This window comes from Micropterus dolomieu, linkage group LG13 (genome assembly GCF_021292245.1).
Source record: "Micropterus dolomieu isolate WLL.071019.BEF.003 ecotype Adirondacks linkage group LG13, ASM2129224v1, whole genome shotgun sequence".
In the NCBI taxonomy this organism is placed as follows: domain Eukaryota; kingdom Metazoa; phylum Chordata; class Actinopteri; order Centrarchiformes; family Centrarchidae; genus Micropterus; species Micropterus dolomieu.
Window position 1 is genome coordinate 15,779,507 of NC_060162.1, and position 18,319 is coordinate 15,797,825.

An 18,319-nucleotide genomic window follows, 5' to 3' on the forward strand; every position below is an offset into this window, starting at 1 on the left:
CTAATGAAAACCCCAAAATCAGGATCTCAGAAAATTAGAATATTGTGAAAAGGTTCAATATGGAAGACACCTGGTGCCACACTCTAATCAGATAATTAACTCAAAACACCTGCAAAGGCCTTTAAATGGTCTCTCAGTCTAGTTCTGTAGGCTACACAATCATGGGGAAGACTGCCGACTTGACAGCTGTCCAAAAGACGACCATTGTCACCTTGCACAAGGAGGGCAAGACACAAAAGGTCATTGCTAAAGAGGCTGGCTGTTCACAGAGCTCTGTGTCCAAGCACATTAATAGGGAGGTGAAGGGAAGGAAAAGATGTGGTAGAAAAAAGTGTACAAGCAATAGGGATAACCGCACCCTGGAGAGGATTGTGAAACAAAACCCATTCAAAAATGTGGGGGAGATTCACAAAGAGTGGACTGCAGCTGGAGTCAGTACTTCAAGAACCACATATGCAAGACATGGGAAATGAAGTGTTTAAAGCCCAAAATTTTCAGGGGGAGGACCCCCAGACCCCCCCCATGTTAATATTACCAGTGTTAATTATTATCAGAAAATGGCACAGATGTTAGAGTTACTGTGTGGAGGTAATTTACTGTTGATTTATAGACGTACTTTGGGTAGGTGGCAAAGGGGGAAGGGGGTGAAAACAGGTGAAAACATGAAAGATTTCTGGGCAAGGCAAAGCCCCCAATGTTTCAAGAGCCTGGTACCGATCTGTTGAGTATGTTGCAGGTAAGCAGACATAATATATGAAAGGAATGTACACATGTAAGTAGATGTAAATAGTCATGAGTGGTAAAGTAGGCCTTTCAGTTCATGTTTCAGCACGAGTGAAACCTTAACCTAGCAGCTAAGCTAACTTAAGTTAACTGTTGCCAATGACATTAAAGCTTGATTTATACTCCTGTGTAGGGTCTACGTCCGTAGCTTCCTGTCGACTCGGAGGCATTGCGAAGCTACCCAGCCGATCAATCACAGTGCTTACGGTCCGCGTTGCCTCAACGTGTAGTTACATTTTTGAGGAGGTACACGTCAGGCTACGCCGTAGGTGGCGGCGTAGGGTAGGGGGCTACGCAGAGGCTACGCCGTCAATTTGACGCAGAAGTATAAATTGCACTTAAGACCTTGTGGCGGTACATGTGAGAAATTGTGTCTGTAAAGCCTGGAACATGGCTGTACACAGCTGTAGAAAACAGAAGCTACAATACTAATCTGTATAAAGGTAGGAGTTGTGCCAAATGTTTTCCTTTATTGGTACACTGTTAGTGAGTTATGTTAGGAGCAGCCTCAACACAGCAGTGCATTGCTGTAACTTAATGTGAGTCTGACCTGACCACGCTGATAACAATGTAAGTTACCGATGTGTTGCTGTATGTTGCACATTTCAGTAAAGATATTCAATGCCAAATTGAGTTTTTATTCAGGTGTGAAGCAATTACTTCTCTCCTAAGTTAGGGCATAAAATTGACACTATAGGCTTAGAAAGTACTAGTTAGTTTGTAACTAAATCAGCAATGCAAGATCAGAGTTACATCGGCATGGTTACTGAGCCATTAGCTTTTTGGCTGGCATGAACTACTTGACATCGAATCACACCGAAGTAAAGATAGATAGATAATAAAATATATTCATAAATCAATGAAGCTGATCAATGAACATCTGTCATGTGTGATTAGCTGCACTGATGAACATTACTACCGTAGGATGACTGTGGTGCAGCTGAAATGACAAAGATTCTAAAACTGGACTAAATGTAGTTTAAGAGTCTTTGAACATCTGCAGATAGTCTTACATTAATATAATGCAAATGAGCAAGCTTTTTAATGTAAAATAGTCAGTTTGAACCTATACTCATTTTCAACTGCAAATCACTACAATCATTTTTACTTGGTTGGACTGTGACTTTACATTCACAGGTCTTTGAGTAAACTGTCTTATCTGTTTGATTCATAATTTTATCTACAGTTATTGCCACCTGCATTTTATCCCCATCAGGTTACAGCTAAATAAATCCATTGTAACATGCAGAAGGATATCAGCCCTTTATTAAGGAAATTCAGTCTGGTAAATGTACTTTGCTGAATCAAATGTAATAGTGTTAAATCATTGACGCCTCCTCCACTACAGTTTTTTAAGATAAATAAAATGGTCCGTGTTGACATGATTTCATATTTTTAGTGCCGCTGGATTAAAAAGGAAACTTTGCTCTTTATTTACCTATTGCTATTGTGAATCATAGTGTTGGGGCTCCATAGATGATGTTTCTTTTCATTCCCCACTTACATGCTTAACTCAATGAACACACTAAAGGTTGATTGAACTTGGTTTGATCAGCTGTTCAAGAACTGAAAACTCCGTTTCACATCTCAGGCTAAATCAACTCAGAGCTCCTGCCTCATCATCTCTCCTTTGCACAGAAATGCTGTACACTTTTAGTTATGGTATAAATTAGAGTCTTCCCTCCAGCCCCGCTCCCCTTAAAAATAATTCTTTCTTAAAACAACGCACATGCCCATACAGTATGTACATTGAATGTTATTTGTCGTGGCGTATTTGTTCCTTTCAACCTTTCTTTTTAACACTCCTGTCATTCTTAATATGATTATACATTCATCACAGTTTGCTTCTGGTTTGACTTCAACTTTAATCTACATTTACCATCTTTTTGTCATGGAAAACTGGTAAAACTTGTGGAAGACTTGTGGTAAACCCTGCATGCCTGGATAAATTCCTGAACATGGCTAAACAATCTAGACACAACAACCTGGCTCTTAAGAATTTGTAGCTGACACATAATCTTTTTTTCCATTTAAATACTTCATGTACAACTTCATTGTTTGTGCCTGAAACTACTTTGTCATTTACCTGCTCTTCCCTGCTTGTGATGTTCCACCGGTTTCTTAATTTTTTCAGGTTATTGTACATTACTTTGTTCCGTGTAGTTCTGCATCTGTCAGAGCAGAGATCCATGTCCCTGTTGCATGTTACTGCCCTGAAGAAACTTGTCTGTCTATTATGTCATAGACCTGCAATGGCCTCATCAGAGGGGTGCTCTGAATGTTTGCTAGGCAGAACCACTGTGTTAATTTATCCTTTTTTTGTATTTTCTAGTTTCAATTGAACCAGGCTTTCAAAGGGTTTCTCCAAATTTGTTAGAACTACTTGTTCGCTGTAGCTACCATTAAGGGCACTTGAGGTCATCTCCTCTGTATTTTGGGAAAGGTGTAATGTTTTGTAACCTGTTACTATGAATGATGTTAAATTAAAACCTGTTAGAAATAGTATATCTCCTAAAAGAAAATAGTCTGCACACCTACTCAATGTTTTTTAAGCAGAAAAATACACTGGAGGACTCATAAGCCACATGAAGGAATCATTAACCAATCCTTTAATGGTTACCAACAACTCATTCCTTGAAAACCCCCACAGTGGGACTGAGGGAAGTCTACGTTGAGATATGTTCTCTCTTTTTTTGCAATTTAATTATTTATAGAATCATTTGTAATTTAATGGAGTGTGAATGCTTTACATGCAGTATGTTTTTGTGAAAACAGGGAAATATACATGGTAAAAAACAAAATGAGACCATAAACTATTAGGAGTTTTAAAAAATAAAATAATACAGTTAACGGCATAAATGTCACATCCCAGAGGAAAAATAGAATAGAATAGTCTTTTCTGTAACTAAGAAAAGAGAAAACACTAAGATCTCAATGGTATATGTTTTCGGAATCGGAATTGTTTCTCCTAAAACCTCCTTAGGAGAAAAGGATGAGATGAAGAGAGAGTGAGGGGCGGCTGTGGCTCAGGAGGTAGAGCGGGTTGGCCGTTAATTGGAAGGTCGGTGGTTCAATCCCTGGCTCCCCCTGGTTGCGTGTCGAAGTGTCCTTGGGCAAGATACTGAACCCCGATTTGCCCCTGGCGGCTATTCCGCCAGTGTATGAGTGAGTGTGAATGTTAGTTTCCGTTTGAGCACTTAGGCTCAGTGTATGAATGTGTATGACTGGTGAATGCAGATGTAGTGTAAAAGCGCTTTGAGTGGTCGAAAAGACTAGAAAGGCGCTATACAAGTACGGAGCATTTACATTGAGTTTTTGAGACTTAGGTAAGACAAATGGATATTGAATTGAGATTGCAATAGGATAAATGGAAGTAACAGATCTCATCATTGTATCTTTTTGAGTTCATTAATGTCTTGCTTATTGCTCCTAAAAAGCAGTTAGAAGCACAGGGGAGATATTTTTTATTACATTACTGTCTATGCTATGAGAACCTTGCTGGAGGCTTACCTCTAGCTGGATTTGAACCCCGATTCTGCTGTTCAAAGGGCAAAACACTGCCGCTGTTCCATCTAGCTGAAATCAAGAGTGAAAGACTGATTGTGTTTAAATATAGTACAATTTTCCTTTACTTAAAAGAGGAGAAATACCATATCCACAATTAAAGTCCTCAAAATTCTACTCAAGTAAAAGGTATAAAAGTATTCCATAGTGAATGTACTTAAGTATCAAAAGTAAAAGTGCTTATTCTGTATGACAGATACATGTTGTATCTCAGTTCTTGCGTGCATTCGGTCCTTAATGAATTAATCTCTACACATCATGTCAAAGTATTGGGTGTTCCAGTTATGCTGGCTGTGACTACCTTAACAAATTGGAAAACATGAAATTTGAAAGTGCACTATTTTCAATGTCAAAATGTATTTTATTATTTTTCTCAGTAACAGATAATTAACAATAATTGATTGAAATGATTTGAAATTAAGGGGAGTAAAAGTACAACAACCATAAAAAGAAAATACTCCAGTGCAAGTACCTCAACATTTGACGTAAGTAAATTACTTGAATAAAATAACCTCTAAGTGGGGTCACTCAGACAAAACTGAGAAATATCTTGGAGCTTTTTTTCTGATCCACATTCTGGAGAATGAAATTACACTTTTTTTAAGGTACTGTAGAGATCTCATCTTTTGATCCGAGTAAGACAGAGATGAGTTATTTGCTCCTGAGGCCAACATGAGAAAACTGAGACATATTTAAGAAGAATCATGTGATCCCAGGAGTCATAGCTGAGTTTTCTTTGAGCTGGTCCAATGTTCAGGAGACTAAAATTTGACTTATTTAAGATCATTTAGAGATCTCTTGTTTTGATCAAAATAAGGCCTAAATGAGATTTTATATGGTTGTTTCTCCTGAGATGAATTTGAGAAGTGGGAGAAAAGGCCTTTCCCCCAGTAATCCCTCTGCCTGCCTGTCTCGTTAGTCCTCTCACCTGTGTTGCTCCTGCCTGTCCATTAGCCCCTGGTGTATGTTTGGTGTTTCTGTTCAGTCCCCTTCTGGTTATTGTCGTAGGAAGAGTGTTCTTTCTTTTGCCGTGCTGTCGTTTTTGGATTTTGGACTTGTTTTGCCTTTTCCATGTTATGGATTCAAACCCTGGAACTGTATCTCTGCTCTCAGTGTCTTGCATTTGGGCTCTCTCCTGATTTGCGCTCACCCTAACCCTGACAATAAAAAGGCCCAAATATTTCTTAATGCCTTAGTAAACATGCTAGATGTTAAACCTGTTGAACAAAGTGTTGCTAGGCTTAAGAACAAGTACATGTATTCACATGAAAGTGAAAAACTATTCCACTGTTTGTGCCAGCTGATATTTGTTAGATAAAATAAGTTAAGATGTTCTTTTATTGATCCCCTATAGGGGAAGTTTAAAGTCTGTCTAATATCTTTATCCATGGATGTTTGCTGCAGAACTGATGTTGTTTAATATTACTTTGTATTTATTTGCTTTGTGCAAGTTGCATCAAGCCTTTTTATAAACATTCATTTACACTTACTGACACTTTTATCCAAAGCGACTTACAATTGCTAAGTATGTCAGAGGTCAAGGAGTTAAGTGTCTTGCTCAGGGACACATTGGTTTCTCACAGTAGATTCAAACCCGGGTCTCTCACACCAAAGGCAAGTGTCTTAGCCACTGCGCCATCACCACCCCTACATAAAATAAGGTTCAACTGAAGTGGTTTAAAAATTAGCATGAGACTGATAACAACCTGATTAGTAATAGGATAAGATTTCCTGAATGTTGCAAACTCCTTGCGGAGCCTGACGCCTTGACTTTATTGTCTCCAGTGCCAAACTCACTGCTTCCTTATTATGTTCATTGCAAAGGTGAGGTATTTACAGTAAAACTTTGTATACTAAGTTATTGTTCTCATAAATGCCATAAATGATTCATGCATTGTCCAAAACAGCTCTGCTTCCTGGACAATGAGGAATTACACAAATGAAGAGAACTATGAGTCATTGTTAAAGCCTAAAAAACCTGGTGTTTTCCAATTTGGATCCATTAAGCATAAAATTCTTGTTCTTATGACTGCAGAATCATTTTTTGATTGTAAAAGCAGAGTTTCCCAACAGCCCGCTCCTGTCAAAAACACACACACACACACATACACACACACACACACACACAAGCAGCAGCTCAACCAACCAACTGGAGAAATATAATTTCTTGCTAAACTGTAAGGTTGACTAACTATGTTTCAGCCATTGCTGTTAATTTCTGCTTTTTGACTTCCTTTAAAGGAGAACATGATTAGTGCAACATTCCTGTAGTGGATGTTGCAATCCATGATCTGCAGGCAGAAAAGTGACCCCTTACTTTGTTACCAAGCAGAAAAACCGAACTCTTATTGAAATTTATAAGAAAAAAGTTATTTTTCATCACCTGCACTCACTTTAGTAAACACTTCTCTATTTACTTCTCACCATTCCTCAACATTTCAACATGTCTACTGAAGTGAATGCTGCCATACTGGTCCAAATTTGTAAATTAAATTTAACTAATTAAAAAGCAAGTAAAAACAAGACAAAAACAGCAGGAGAGGTTGTCCACACTGTGAAATGTGTAGCCTGTGTAAATAACTGTGTATACTGTTTTATTTTATATGTAACCATATTTTAATATAGGCCTACACTTAATATGTTTGTGTGTGTGTAGCATGAAGGAACTACAAAATTTGTTTCGTTATGCAGCCTTGTGCTGTATAATGACTAATAAACTACCTTGTATACTCTCTCAAGCATCTGATTTACTGTATCAGTGAAAATCAGCTTTTCACAGGCCAATGAACTTTTCTCAAACCTCTGTTCCTGGTTTTGCAACTACAAAAATGCCATTGGAGCCACTCAAACACACACAGTTTCAAGGTAAACGTTCCTTTTCCTCATTTTTCTCACAAATACATGTTATAATAATAAATGTTCCTGTGCTGCTCTGTGGTTAACACACAAAGATAATAAGTGACTGGTTTGAACTCCTAACCTCAAAAAGGTAAAAAAAAAAAAAAAAGAAAAAAAGAAAGTGATTTCACATTTTATTCAGATGCTAAAGGTTGATAAACCTTTTTAATTTTTGCAGTTATTGATTCCCCATCATTTGGAAGAAGTTTCACTTCCTTCCTCTTTTCAAAGACTTTCTCAAGTCAACCCATTTGTGTGTGGTAACACTGTAGGCCATCAGCCACAACATGGCAACATCAGAAAACAAAAAAAGGAAAAGAAAAACACAAACTGTAAGGCCATCTCTCTACTAGCAGCTATCGGTACACTAGTGACATACCCCCCAAAAATTCTTACAGAAATCAGTGGTAAAATAGTAAAAATCCAACAGCAAATGCTAATGTAGGCCTACTAGTACAGTAGAATGACTGTCAATGTTACCATGATGACCACTATCACTACCACCACTAGCAGCTGCTTGTTATGCTACTTATTATATAGTTTAACAAATAAGAATATCAATCTTATCAGTTTGCGAGAAACACTAACTGATAAGGAATAAAATATTTCCTTCAACAGAGAGAGAAGGAAGAAGGAACTGCTCTTGTCTATAGAGTCACCTGGACCACCCCAAGGGCGAGGCCTCAGGGCCTCACACTGAATATAAAGCAGGTCACAATGTTAGACACAACATCGCTAACTCCAGATCTCCCAAGAGCATCTGAAGTTTTCACGGGTATACTCACAGATACAGGTAATAAGATTAGATTTTTTTTTTTTTTTGGATGTTCACATATTTTTTAAGTTACCAGGTGCTTTTTAACAAATAGAAAGATTTTGGTTTTTATGACTGTTTATGTGTTTTAGAGATGATTTTTTCTGTCCTTCTTGTGCTGGGTGTCTGCCTGGTGCCTGCTCACTCTAAACCAGCAGGTAGGCTGCATCCCTCACATAGTGGACACATTTCTGATTCTCTTTTTTTATCTGAATTTGTCTGTCACATCACTGGGTAAATTTAAAATTTTGACAATTTTGTCATAATTGGTGAACAATTTAATAAATGTGTTGTTTCTTTGCAGGAGAATATCTCGGCAGTCCTCTCCTTCAAAGCTGCTTTCAGGAGGCAAAGAAAATCGTGGATGATGCCTACAAGTACTCCAGAGAAGAGTGAGTTCATCTTTTATTTCATAAAATAATAGATTATCTTTCAAATTAATTCAGCACACATTTGCTGAAAAGCTATTTCTTTATTTCATTACAGCAACTCTGTCTCAGTAATTACAAGAAAAAGTTACAGAACCTCACAATTTGGACTTTATTGTTCGACTGTGTGACTTCTTCTCTTCTAGGAGTCTGAAACGAGTCCGCAAGGAGGTGGTGAGTCCTCATGATGCTCTTCGTCTCCTGAAGCAGCCTCGCGGTGACACACGCTCAGCTGTGAGATCTGCAGACTACATGGCACAAACCCTCCGTCTGCTGCAAGAGAGGGTTCATCATGTGCACAAACGCTCACTCAACGCAACAGGTTTGACCTGCAGCACCCAATCAGAGACAGCACTTAGACACAAATAGTACTCACATTGTTTTTGTGACAAACTTTCCTGGTCTGGGGTTCACTGTTTAATGATGTGGGAATAATAAAGTACTTAAAAACTAGACATATAATATTGACAGACAAGCAAACATATTGTGACTCTATGAAATGAAATGTTTTTCAAATTTTTCAGATTTGCTCTCTGATGTCGACCTGCAAATGCTTGCCACCATAACTGGATGTGCTGCTCGAGTCAGACCTCCACAATGCAGAACCACACCAAACCTTAACAAGTATCGCACAATCACCAGCATCTGCAACAACCTGTAAGAGAAACAATCAAGTGTGAAAAGATATTGTTATAATTACATTTTATTTTTAATCTAAGTAACATTTTTACATGCAAACATTATTTTAAGATACACCTGGATGCAAAACTTTGCATCCAGGTGAATTTTAACATTTCAAGATTTCTGCATTATCAGATTTTGCTGTCTATTTCGACTTCTTGGTTTCCAGAATAACAATGCCCACCTATGTAGGGAGAAAACAATATTACGGTTTCTTTCCAAAAAGTAATCTGTGTTGAGTTAGTGGAAACAGGGTCTGTGAGATCGAATGCTGCTTACATTAGGAGGAAATGCTTGTGAAATGCACCTAAACATCTTAGGCCTTACACCACAGAAGATGTGTACACTTCCCTGGGATTTCTCAAGCAGTGTTTCTAAACATGGACATCTCTTGTTTGCTTTTAGAAATAACCCACGCCTCGGCGCCTCCAACACCCCATTCACCCGTTGGCTACCTGCCCAATATGACGACGGCATCTCCCAGCCGACAGGCTTCAAAAACCAAAAAATCAACAACTTCTTGCTCCCACTGGTACAATAATCCCAGACACTGTCTTTGAATAAGAATTGTAAATGCTGATTTCAAATGTGAACTATACAATTCTCCTCCACTCTCAGGTGCGACAGGTTTCCAACAATATCCTAAACACAACGGATGCAGGTGTGGTCAGTGACCCAGAATACTCTCTGATGGTGACCTTCTTCGGGCAGTGGAATGACCACGACCTCTCCTTCACGCCTTTCTCCCCCAGCATCCGCTCCTTTAGCAACGGCTTGAACTGTGATGAGAGCTGTGAGAATTCTGAGCCATGCATCCCCATCCCGGTTGGTGTCAAAGCTCAAATCCAAACATTAAGATGTTGTTTTCACTAAAAGATTCTCACTATAATCTTTGGCCTTTCCTTCCCACAAACAGATTCCTCCCGGCGACCCCCGCTTGCCCTCCAACAAAGACAGCTGCATCCCTGCGTTCAGATCCGCCCCCGTTTGTGGGACGGGTTACTCGGCCTACAATTTTGGCGGAGATCCAAACAAAAGAGAGCAGATCAACTCCCTGACAGCCTTCTTGGATCTCAGCCAGGTGTACGGTTCTGAGGAAAAGCTTGCCCAGTTTCTTCGCGACCTTAATTCTGATGCCGGCCTGCTGCGCGTCAATACAGAGTTCACTGACAACGGCCGTGAGCTGCTGCCCTTCAACCTTCTCAATGCGAACATGTGTGCCACTCGCAGAAGAATCACCAATGACACGAATGCTAAAGAGGTTCCCTGTTTTATTGCAGGTTAGTCATCAACTGCTTTGCAAATGGCTGATTAATAATTTATTAATGCTTTATAGATCACTAATAAGCCATAGGTTGTGGAAAACTCTTCTAGGCCTATATCCTGCTCTTGCCTCTGACCCACTGTCTGTCTAAATGAGCTGGTAACACTTTATTGTCAAGGTTTTCTGCTGGCCCTTAAAGTCTAAAATCTTTTCTTTTAGGCTGTAAAACGTGTTATGTATCTGTCAACAACTAGAACGGCTCTTAAGCATCTACACCACAACTGGATGCTCGTTAGCAAAAAGAATGAGAGTATGACTTAACACAGTTAATTATGTAAAACAGCTCATCACATATGGATGCTTTGTGAAGACCCCTTGTCGCCGCTGGCTCCCGCTGTAGTGTTGTTTTTGGACGTGTAGGGCCCTGCAGTCAAGCTGGCAAGAATAAATATGCAATGTCTGGTGAAGTTAATAACAAATATGTGACATCCAGTTAGACTTTCGTGATTAACATTGTGAAACGTTGCAATGTGGTTAGGTTCAGGTACCAAAACTGCTTGGTTAAGTTTGGGGAAAAGATCATGATTAACTATTTGATGTGTGTGTGTGTGTGTGTGTGTGTGTGTGTGTGTGTATGTGCATTTCTGCCTGTAAGGTGATGGACGTGTGGATGAGAACACCGCTCTGACATCCTTGCACACGCTGTTTGTGCGTGAGCATAACCGCCTGGCTCGTCAACTGAAGAAACTAAACCCTCAGTGGGACGGCGAGACCCTCTACCAAGAGGCCCGCAAGATCATGGGTGCTTACACACAGGTAGCTAAACCTGAGAGCCAGTGTTCATAATTCTGTGTTTACATCTCTAAAGCAGGTGCCAATTTACTGAATGTAAATCTCCCTGTCTCTCTCAGGTGTTTGTGTTTAGGGACTATCTGGCACATATTTTGGGTCCCGACGTGATGCGTACCCAGCTTGGCCGTTACCCAGGCTACAATCCTAACATCGACCCCAGCATCGCCAACGTCTTTGCAACAGCAGCTTACCGCTTCGCACACTTGGCCATCCAGCCATTCATTCCCCGCCTGGATGCAAACAACAGAGAGAACTCTCAGTTCCCCAATGTCCCTTTGTTCAAGGCCTTCTTCACACCCTGGAGAGTTGTCTATGAGGGTGAGCTGTAGAGAGAGAAATATAGGAGCTTCACAGTCACTCTGTCTTAAACTGTCACCCTAATTTTTATTTTACCTCTCCAGGTGGCATTGACCCTCTGATCCGGGGTTTGATCAACCGTCCCGCTAAACTCAACGTTCAGGATCACATGTTGGTGGATGCTCTGAGGGAGAAGTTGTTCATGTTTGTGCAACATCTGGCTTTGGACCTGGGCTCTCTCAACATGCAGAGGTCACGTGACCACGGCCTGCCTGGTACACTCCTCAATCTGATTTTCATCCTTTTAAATTTTCCTTCTGATGTTTCATCTCTTTCTTAATTTTCCTCATGCTTTCTTGTTGTTTACTCATCTAGGCTATAACGCCTGGCGCAGGTTCTGCGGCCTGTCTCAGCCCAAGAACCAGGAAGAGCTCGCACAGGTGTTGAACAACAACGACCTGGCCCGCAGGCTGCTGCAGCTCTACGGTACGCCCGACAACATCGACATCTGGCTGGGAGGCGTGGCAGAGCCGTTAGTCCCCGGCGGCCGTGTGGGGCCTCTGTTTGCCTGCCTCATTGCAGGACAGTTCCAGAGGATCCGCCTGGGTGACAGGTCAGTATGTGAACGCAATGTGTATGTTTAGTAATGTATGTGTAGGATTTTGAAGGCATGATTTGTTTTTGTTTTTTAGAAAACCTTTATGAAAATAGGTGCAGTCATCTCAGATGTTTGAATCAATGGGAGAATTATCTGCAGGAGAATTGGGGGGGCAGTGTAAATTCTACACACAATGGATTTAAATTGCACAATTTGCATGCTTATAAACATTATACTAAAAACATGTTTGTGTTTTGAATAGATAAACTGATGCACCTAAATTCCATTCTTCATTTGAATGCATTTTTTATATTTTAGATTTAGACACACATGGAGACTTTATAGTACAGTAGCTGCTATATTCTTCATGTAACCAACCAGGAAACCAGTGATCAAGTGAATTTACATTGTTTCAAAATGAGTCTTTGTTGTATCACTTAGTATTAGTAGTATTAGTGTGTAGTGATTATTACACATGATAACATCCTGCATTACTTCAGCTAAATATCTAAATGTTTGCAAGCAGCTACAACTGTGGCCTTCTGCAATACACTCTGAAATGGTGTAAATATGCTTTTATTTAGCTGGGTTGTGGTCTGCAGTAGCATTTGTTTACTGCGCAGAGGCCATAGCTGGTTGCTGCCTTCCCCTCTTGACAGATCATAAATTATAGTTAAAAGTAAAGTTCAGTGCAACTAACACAAATGTATTTATTTTTTGTGTGACAAAGTCAGTTATATTATTAATGTAATACTGATAAAACAATCTCAAAAATACATGCATTTCAAATACAGAACATGTTGATGCTGATCATTGCCCTGCTCCTCTTGTTTGAAATGATCAGGCTGTGGTACGAGAACCCGGGCGTCTTCACCCCAAGTCAGAGAGCTGCTCTGTCAACTGCCACCTTATCCAGGATCATCTGTGACAACACCGGTATCACGTCTGTCCCCAGGGATCCTTTCAACATTGTCTCAAACAGAAACCCGCTCGTCTTCTGCAACAACATCCGAAGCCTGAACCTGTCAGCTTGGAGGGAGTGACCCTGCACAAACAACTCAGGTGAAACAGCACCAAATTCACCATTTGTCACCCACTGTATTTTTCATTCTAAAAAGAATCTGTCTCTAATCGTTCTTCATATGTGTTTGATCTTGCAGGTCTGAATGAAAACTGTTAAGTAAGTAGAAGAGAGGTTGGTTTTAAGTACAAGTGCAAGTGGTACGGTAGTCACAATAAAGCTACATCTTCTCAAAGTGCATATGATCTGTCTCTTCAGCCTTTTGAACATTGAATATATTGTGGAATAATTCTTCTAATTAGCTTCAAAATGCTAAATTAATTTGCATATTTTAACACATACCACACCATATCAAGTCAGACATAAATTTTAGAAAGAATGTGATTATAATAATACTTTATTCTGAATGCATTCTTTAAAAAGGTAACAAAGAACTTTCAGCATAATACATTTGTAAGTATAGAAAAAAACAGCAAACAGCAGGATTTTGCATGCCTACTTTTTTAAATCCACAAACAACAAAGGCTTAATCAGTGCTGTTCAGCTTAGATTTTTAGTTTTTTTTACACGGGAGCTTTAACAAAAATGAAAGCAACACTTTTAACCTTTTGTCTTTTAAAATACTTTGTCAACATCATAAAGCAAACCAAGTGTATTTGTTTATCAACTTTCAACAACAGGCAACTCAAGTGTTTAAGAAGGCATTAAGACGAGATATAAAAAACAAGAGGCAATAATAATTAAGTTGATCTAAGTTGCTAAAGTTTTATCAGTAAAATGTACTTAAAGTACAGTCACTATGCCAGTGGCCCCTGTCTTTCATCACATATATTTATAGGGTTATTGTTACTGATGCATTAATGTGTTTGAAAGAGCTGGTTTTAGAAACTTCTTGAAACAAGCTGATTAAAATAAGAAAAAGTATTAGAAAAAGTATAAAAGTATCTCAAAGATTTTGAAGTAATCTATACTTTTGGTTCTCTGCAGATCTAGTAGAAGCCCCTAGCCCAAGATGGCCTCCTGGACTGCCACCACTCAACATCAAAGCCTCATAGCCACAATCTGCCTTCTCTATCCACCTGGGCAAGAATCAGAATTCATTCTGTCATGTCACCTACAATGAACAGAACCATTACAGCACCAAGTTTACATGTGCCATTCCCGGTCTCTATCAGTTTAGCTTCCTCTGCAATCCTTCATCGGTGCAGTAGTGTGGACTAACAACAAGCTGGTGCTGGGCAGTTTCAAGGGAGGTCACCCCTTGTCATAAGGGGACACAGTAGTGGTTGGAGACAGGAGACAAAGTGTGGCTGGAGGCCAGCGACAGGACCATCTGTCTGCTTTATGATCTGTTTCCATTAATCGGGTTATAGCCTATAATATCTTTTATTCATAAATAACTTTGAGCAGACTTGGGCACACCATCCAACTGTACACATTATGAAAAATTAACACATTTACAACATTAAATATTACTTCAGTACATTTGTTAAACTCTGTTACAGCGTGCAGTCTATTGGATTTGTCAGTAGCCAATTTTGATTGTGGGATTTACTAATTATTGTGAATATTATATGCACTGATGAGATTGAAGCTAGCCTTGAAAATGATGTGTGTTGTGTTCTGTCTGTGAGGTTTGTTTTACTGTAACTTTCATATCTGTTGTATTTCTGCATTCAATAAATTTAAAGACAAAAAAGAGAGAAGACTTTCCAACATTTAATTAACTGCTGTCACATTTGGCTTATTTAGTGTCTAATGGCAGTATGAACAGGACAAAAATACAGAGCATTATGGCATGAGCTCTGATTGTGCAAAAAAGACACTGAAATCAGGAAAAAAAATATAGATAAAATGATAAATATCACTAGCTGAAAACACTTGTGATCAGGGATAAATCTCACTACAAATCTACACAAATGTTCACTTCAGTACCTCCGATAAACTGCAGCTCACAGTCATTTAAGTGGGAAGCATCCTGGAGCACAGAGACATGCTGCGTTCCATGGAAACTCCAAACACCACTTGAAGTCAAAGTTCCTACATGTGAACTCGGAGACAAAATATGTACACCAACTTCACAAGAAGCAGTTGAATGATGTCACACAGCAATGGCGGCTCCAATGGAAGCACACATTGTAAATGGTAAACCATAAATTAAAAGGTAACAAAAAGTATATTTTACTGTATTTAATTAAAATAATATATATACATGTAGCCGGGTGGTAAGTCTAGTCATAGGTGATTTTCCCCCTTTATATTAATATAGTTCTAAAAGTTGTGTAAATGTGAATACATGTGTTCTTTGTTGTTTTGTTTGAGAGTAACATTGTTCAATGTAAAGTAAGTGTGAAGTAGATTGTAAGTGGATTTCCACAGTCGTACATGTGATGGCAGACTTTGGTCACAAGGCGGCAGCATTGAGTAGTATTGTTGTTGTTCCGTCAAGTGCATCATGGTCTTTTTTCCTGTTAACGTGCGATGGACGTACAAGGGATTGGTGCGGAGACTTCGTTGTGTAGAATAGTAGGTAAATGCATGCATGTCTTGTAAAATATTCATGTACAAGTGTATAAAAGGTAACTCACCTGTCAATATTTTAACTAGACAGTTTGATTTAGGCACTACTGGAATTGTATGCTGGGATTTTGGGCGCCAATCGTCGACCATTGTGTACTAAATTTCATGGTAATGCTAACATGCATTTAGTCAGACCCTGATATTGTATTTTGGTACTCGGAAACTGTTGCAGGTTTTACATAAAGTGTAACTCTGTTTGAAGGTAATTGACGTTGAAAGTACGTTGAGTTGTGCGATCTCCGGGAAGTTCCACGTGGGTTTGGTGGAACTTGGTGAAGTGTAAGTGTCATTTACAGTTGTACATTTTATACACTGATGTTGATATAAGTGGGTTTATGGTTGTTAACATGATTTATTTTATGTTTTCTGTCGATGGTCATAGCCCACTGCCGTATTTTGTATTGTGTTTTTTTATTGTATTTCTCGGCATTTTATTTTTTATTTTGCCTCTTCCTTCCCTAACATTTGGGTGTTAGAGACTGTTACAAAATCCAGTATTTGAGCTGTTACAGGAACGACCCAGTAGCATACCACTCTGTAAATTGACCTGTACATGTGGTCAGGAATAAACCTGGAGCTACAGGAACCCCTGAAGTAATTGTGTCCTGTGTGGCATCTATTCCACGGGCTACATACATAGATGAAAAACCTGAGTTTGGCATTTTGGCCACCACCATGTTGATTTTTTTGCAACCAGGCACTGGACGTGATGATATTTGGTCGAGACGCTACCTATAGCTTGGTTAGCTATGTGCATCTGTAATTCACGTTAACTGATTTTAACTGGCATGCTAATTTTGGCTAGCTAAAAACTGCCTTAAAACAAAACATACTTACTGGTAAAAATGAACAGCCAACTCCTAATAAGCTTTTTCAATGGTGCTGGTTAAATTAGTCCCACCCGAAGCAAACGCTGCTTTATTTTCCCATAAACAAGACCATCATTAACAAAATGAATATCGTGCTGTATTGAAGAACTTCATGAACATGAAACTAACAATTGAGATCATAAAGTCATTTGGAAAGTGTTTACTGGGGTAATAAATCATTTCAGTAGTAGGCTCATTTTATCATTTCTAATGGAAACAGACTACCTTCTTTCTTTTGGTTTGTTTTCTTTTGGCTTTTTTGTAATCTAGTCAAGTCAAGTCAAGTTTATTTATAAAGCACATTTAAAAACAACCAGAGTTGACCAAAGTGCTGGACAAGTTATACAAAAGACATCAAACCAGATAAATTAAAACAGGCCAAACAACAATCAACAACATACAACAATAAGATATAAAAACAACAGTTAGATACAAATACAGACACAAGCGCAGGTGCCCCTAAACAGACTCAAACGCCAAAGAATAAAAACGTGTTTTAAGTCGAGACTTAAAAGTGTGGATAGTGGGGGATGATCTAATATTTAGGGGTAAACTATTCCACAGTCTCGGGGCCACCACTGAAAAGGCACGGTCACCCTTTGTTTTCATACGAGACTGTGGGATGGCTAGGAGGGATTGGTTTGATGATCTGAAGGGTCTGGAGAAGTGATGAAACATTAGGAGTTCTGAAATATAAGATGGGGCTAGTCCATGTAATGCCTTAAAAACAATTAACAGCACCTTAAAATTGATTCTATATTTGACTGGTAACCAGTGAAGAGCAGCCAATATTGGGGATATATGGTCCCTCTTCCTTGTACCAGTTAACAATCTAGCCGCTGCATTTTGAACAAGCTGCAAGCGTGATAGAGATGAGTGACAGATGCCAGAGGAATTGCAGTAATCAATTCGAGATGATATAAGAGCATGCAAGACAGTTTCAAGGTCCTTTACAGAGAGAATGGATTTAAATTTTGCTGTGGTCCTTAAATGAAAAAAGCTACCTTTAACAACAGAGTTTATATGTTTGTCGAATTTTAATGCGGAATCAAAGATAACCCCTAAGTTCCTAGCAAAGGGTTGTACATTAACGGACAGGGAGCCCAGATTTTTTGATAATTCCTCAATTGAGTTAGGGGAACCAAATAATATTACTTCTGTCTTGTTTTCATTTAGTTGGAGAAAGTTGATTGCCATCCAACGCTTAATATCATCATCATCTAACACCATTTTATGTTTTGGGTTGTTGAAATAAGCCATTAAGTGTTTTCTACAATAAAAAAAAAAAAATCACCAACCATGACGGATAAAGGAAGTTGATCACCATGTAAGTTACCATCAGCTTTTATGCCTTTTCTCTCTTATGCCATAACTTGCTAATATGCATATATCTTAAACTGTCAACAATAACTGAGACCCATGCGAGCTGTTACTAGTCTTGTAACATTATCAAAGTGAGGATAATGTTGCAGCATGTAGCCTCATGTTATGTACTGCAGCCTTTAGCAAATTAATTTTACTTCAGTCACAGATGCTGACACCCTCGCCTTCATAAAAACAAAGATCAAGCTGGATAACATCTACAGTAGGTGCGGGGGCGGAGCTAGACTGTCAGCACAGTGGGGGCGGAGCTTCATCGTGGGCCCACCTGCTACAAAGACATATTAACC

General features: G+C 39.1%; 1 protein-coding gene and 1 long non-coding RNA gene across 2 annotated transcripts; both read left to right on the forward strand.

Annotated features, from left to right (window-relative positions):
* The first annotated feature begins 7,960 nt into the window (after positions 1-7,960).
* On the forward strand, positions 7,961-14,901 carry LOC123982094 (eosinophil peroxidase-like). The gene is made up of 15 exons (XM_046067474.1): positions 7,961-8,038; positions 8,152-8,217; positions 8,364-8,451; positions 8,634-8,809; positions 9,012-9,144; positions 9,574-9,700; positions 9,787-9,993; positions 10,085-10,448; positions 11,088-11,248; positions 11,344-11,602; positions 11,686-11,856; positions 11,957-12,194; positions 13,024-13,241; positions 13,340-13,359; positions 14,188-14,901. The coding sequence occupies exons 1-13, from the start codon at positions 7,963-7,965 to the stop codon at positions 13,220-13,222; spliced, it is 2,265 nt and encodes a 754-aa protein (XP_045923430.1). The 5' UTR covers positions 7,961-7,962; the 3' UTR covers positions 13,223-13,241; positions 13,340-13,359; positions 14,188-14,901.
* An 831-nt stretch (positions 14,902-15,732) lies between these two features.
* On the forward strand, positions 15,733-16,374 carry LOC123982095. Its single transcript, XR_006827900.1, has 2 exons — positions 15,733-15,888; positions 15,983-16,374. It is a non-coding gene; the product is annotated as an uncharacterized LOC123982095 (long non-coding RNA).
* Positions 16,375-18,319: the final 1,945 nt, after the last annotated feature.

Coding starts and splice junctions, on each gene's coding strand:
- LOC123982094 (XM_046067474.1), top strand. CDS start 7,963: ATGTTAGACACAACATCGCTAACTCCAGATCTCCCAAGAGCATCTGAA. Junction 8,039..8,151: donor GGGTATACTCACAGATACAG/GTAATAAGATTA, acceptor TATGTGTTTTAG/AGATGATTTTTTCTGTCCTT. Junction 12,195..13,023: donor AGGATCCGCCTGGGTGACAG/GTCAGTATGTGA, acceptor TGAAATGATCAG/GCTGTGGTACGAGAACCCGG.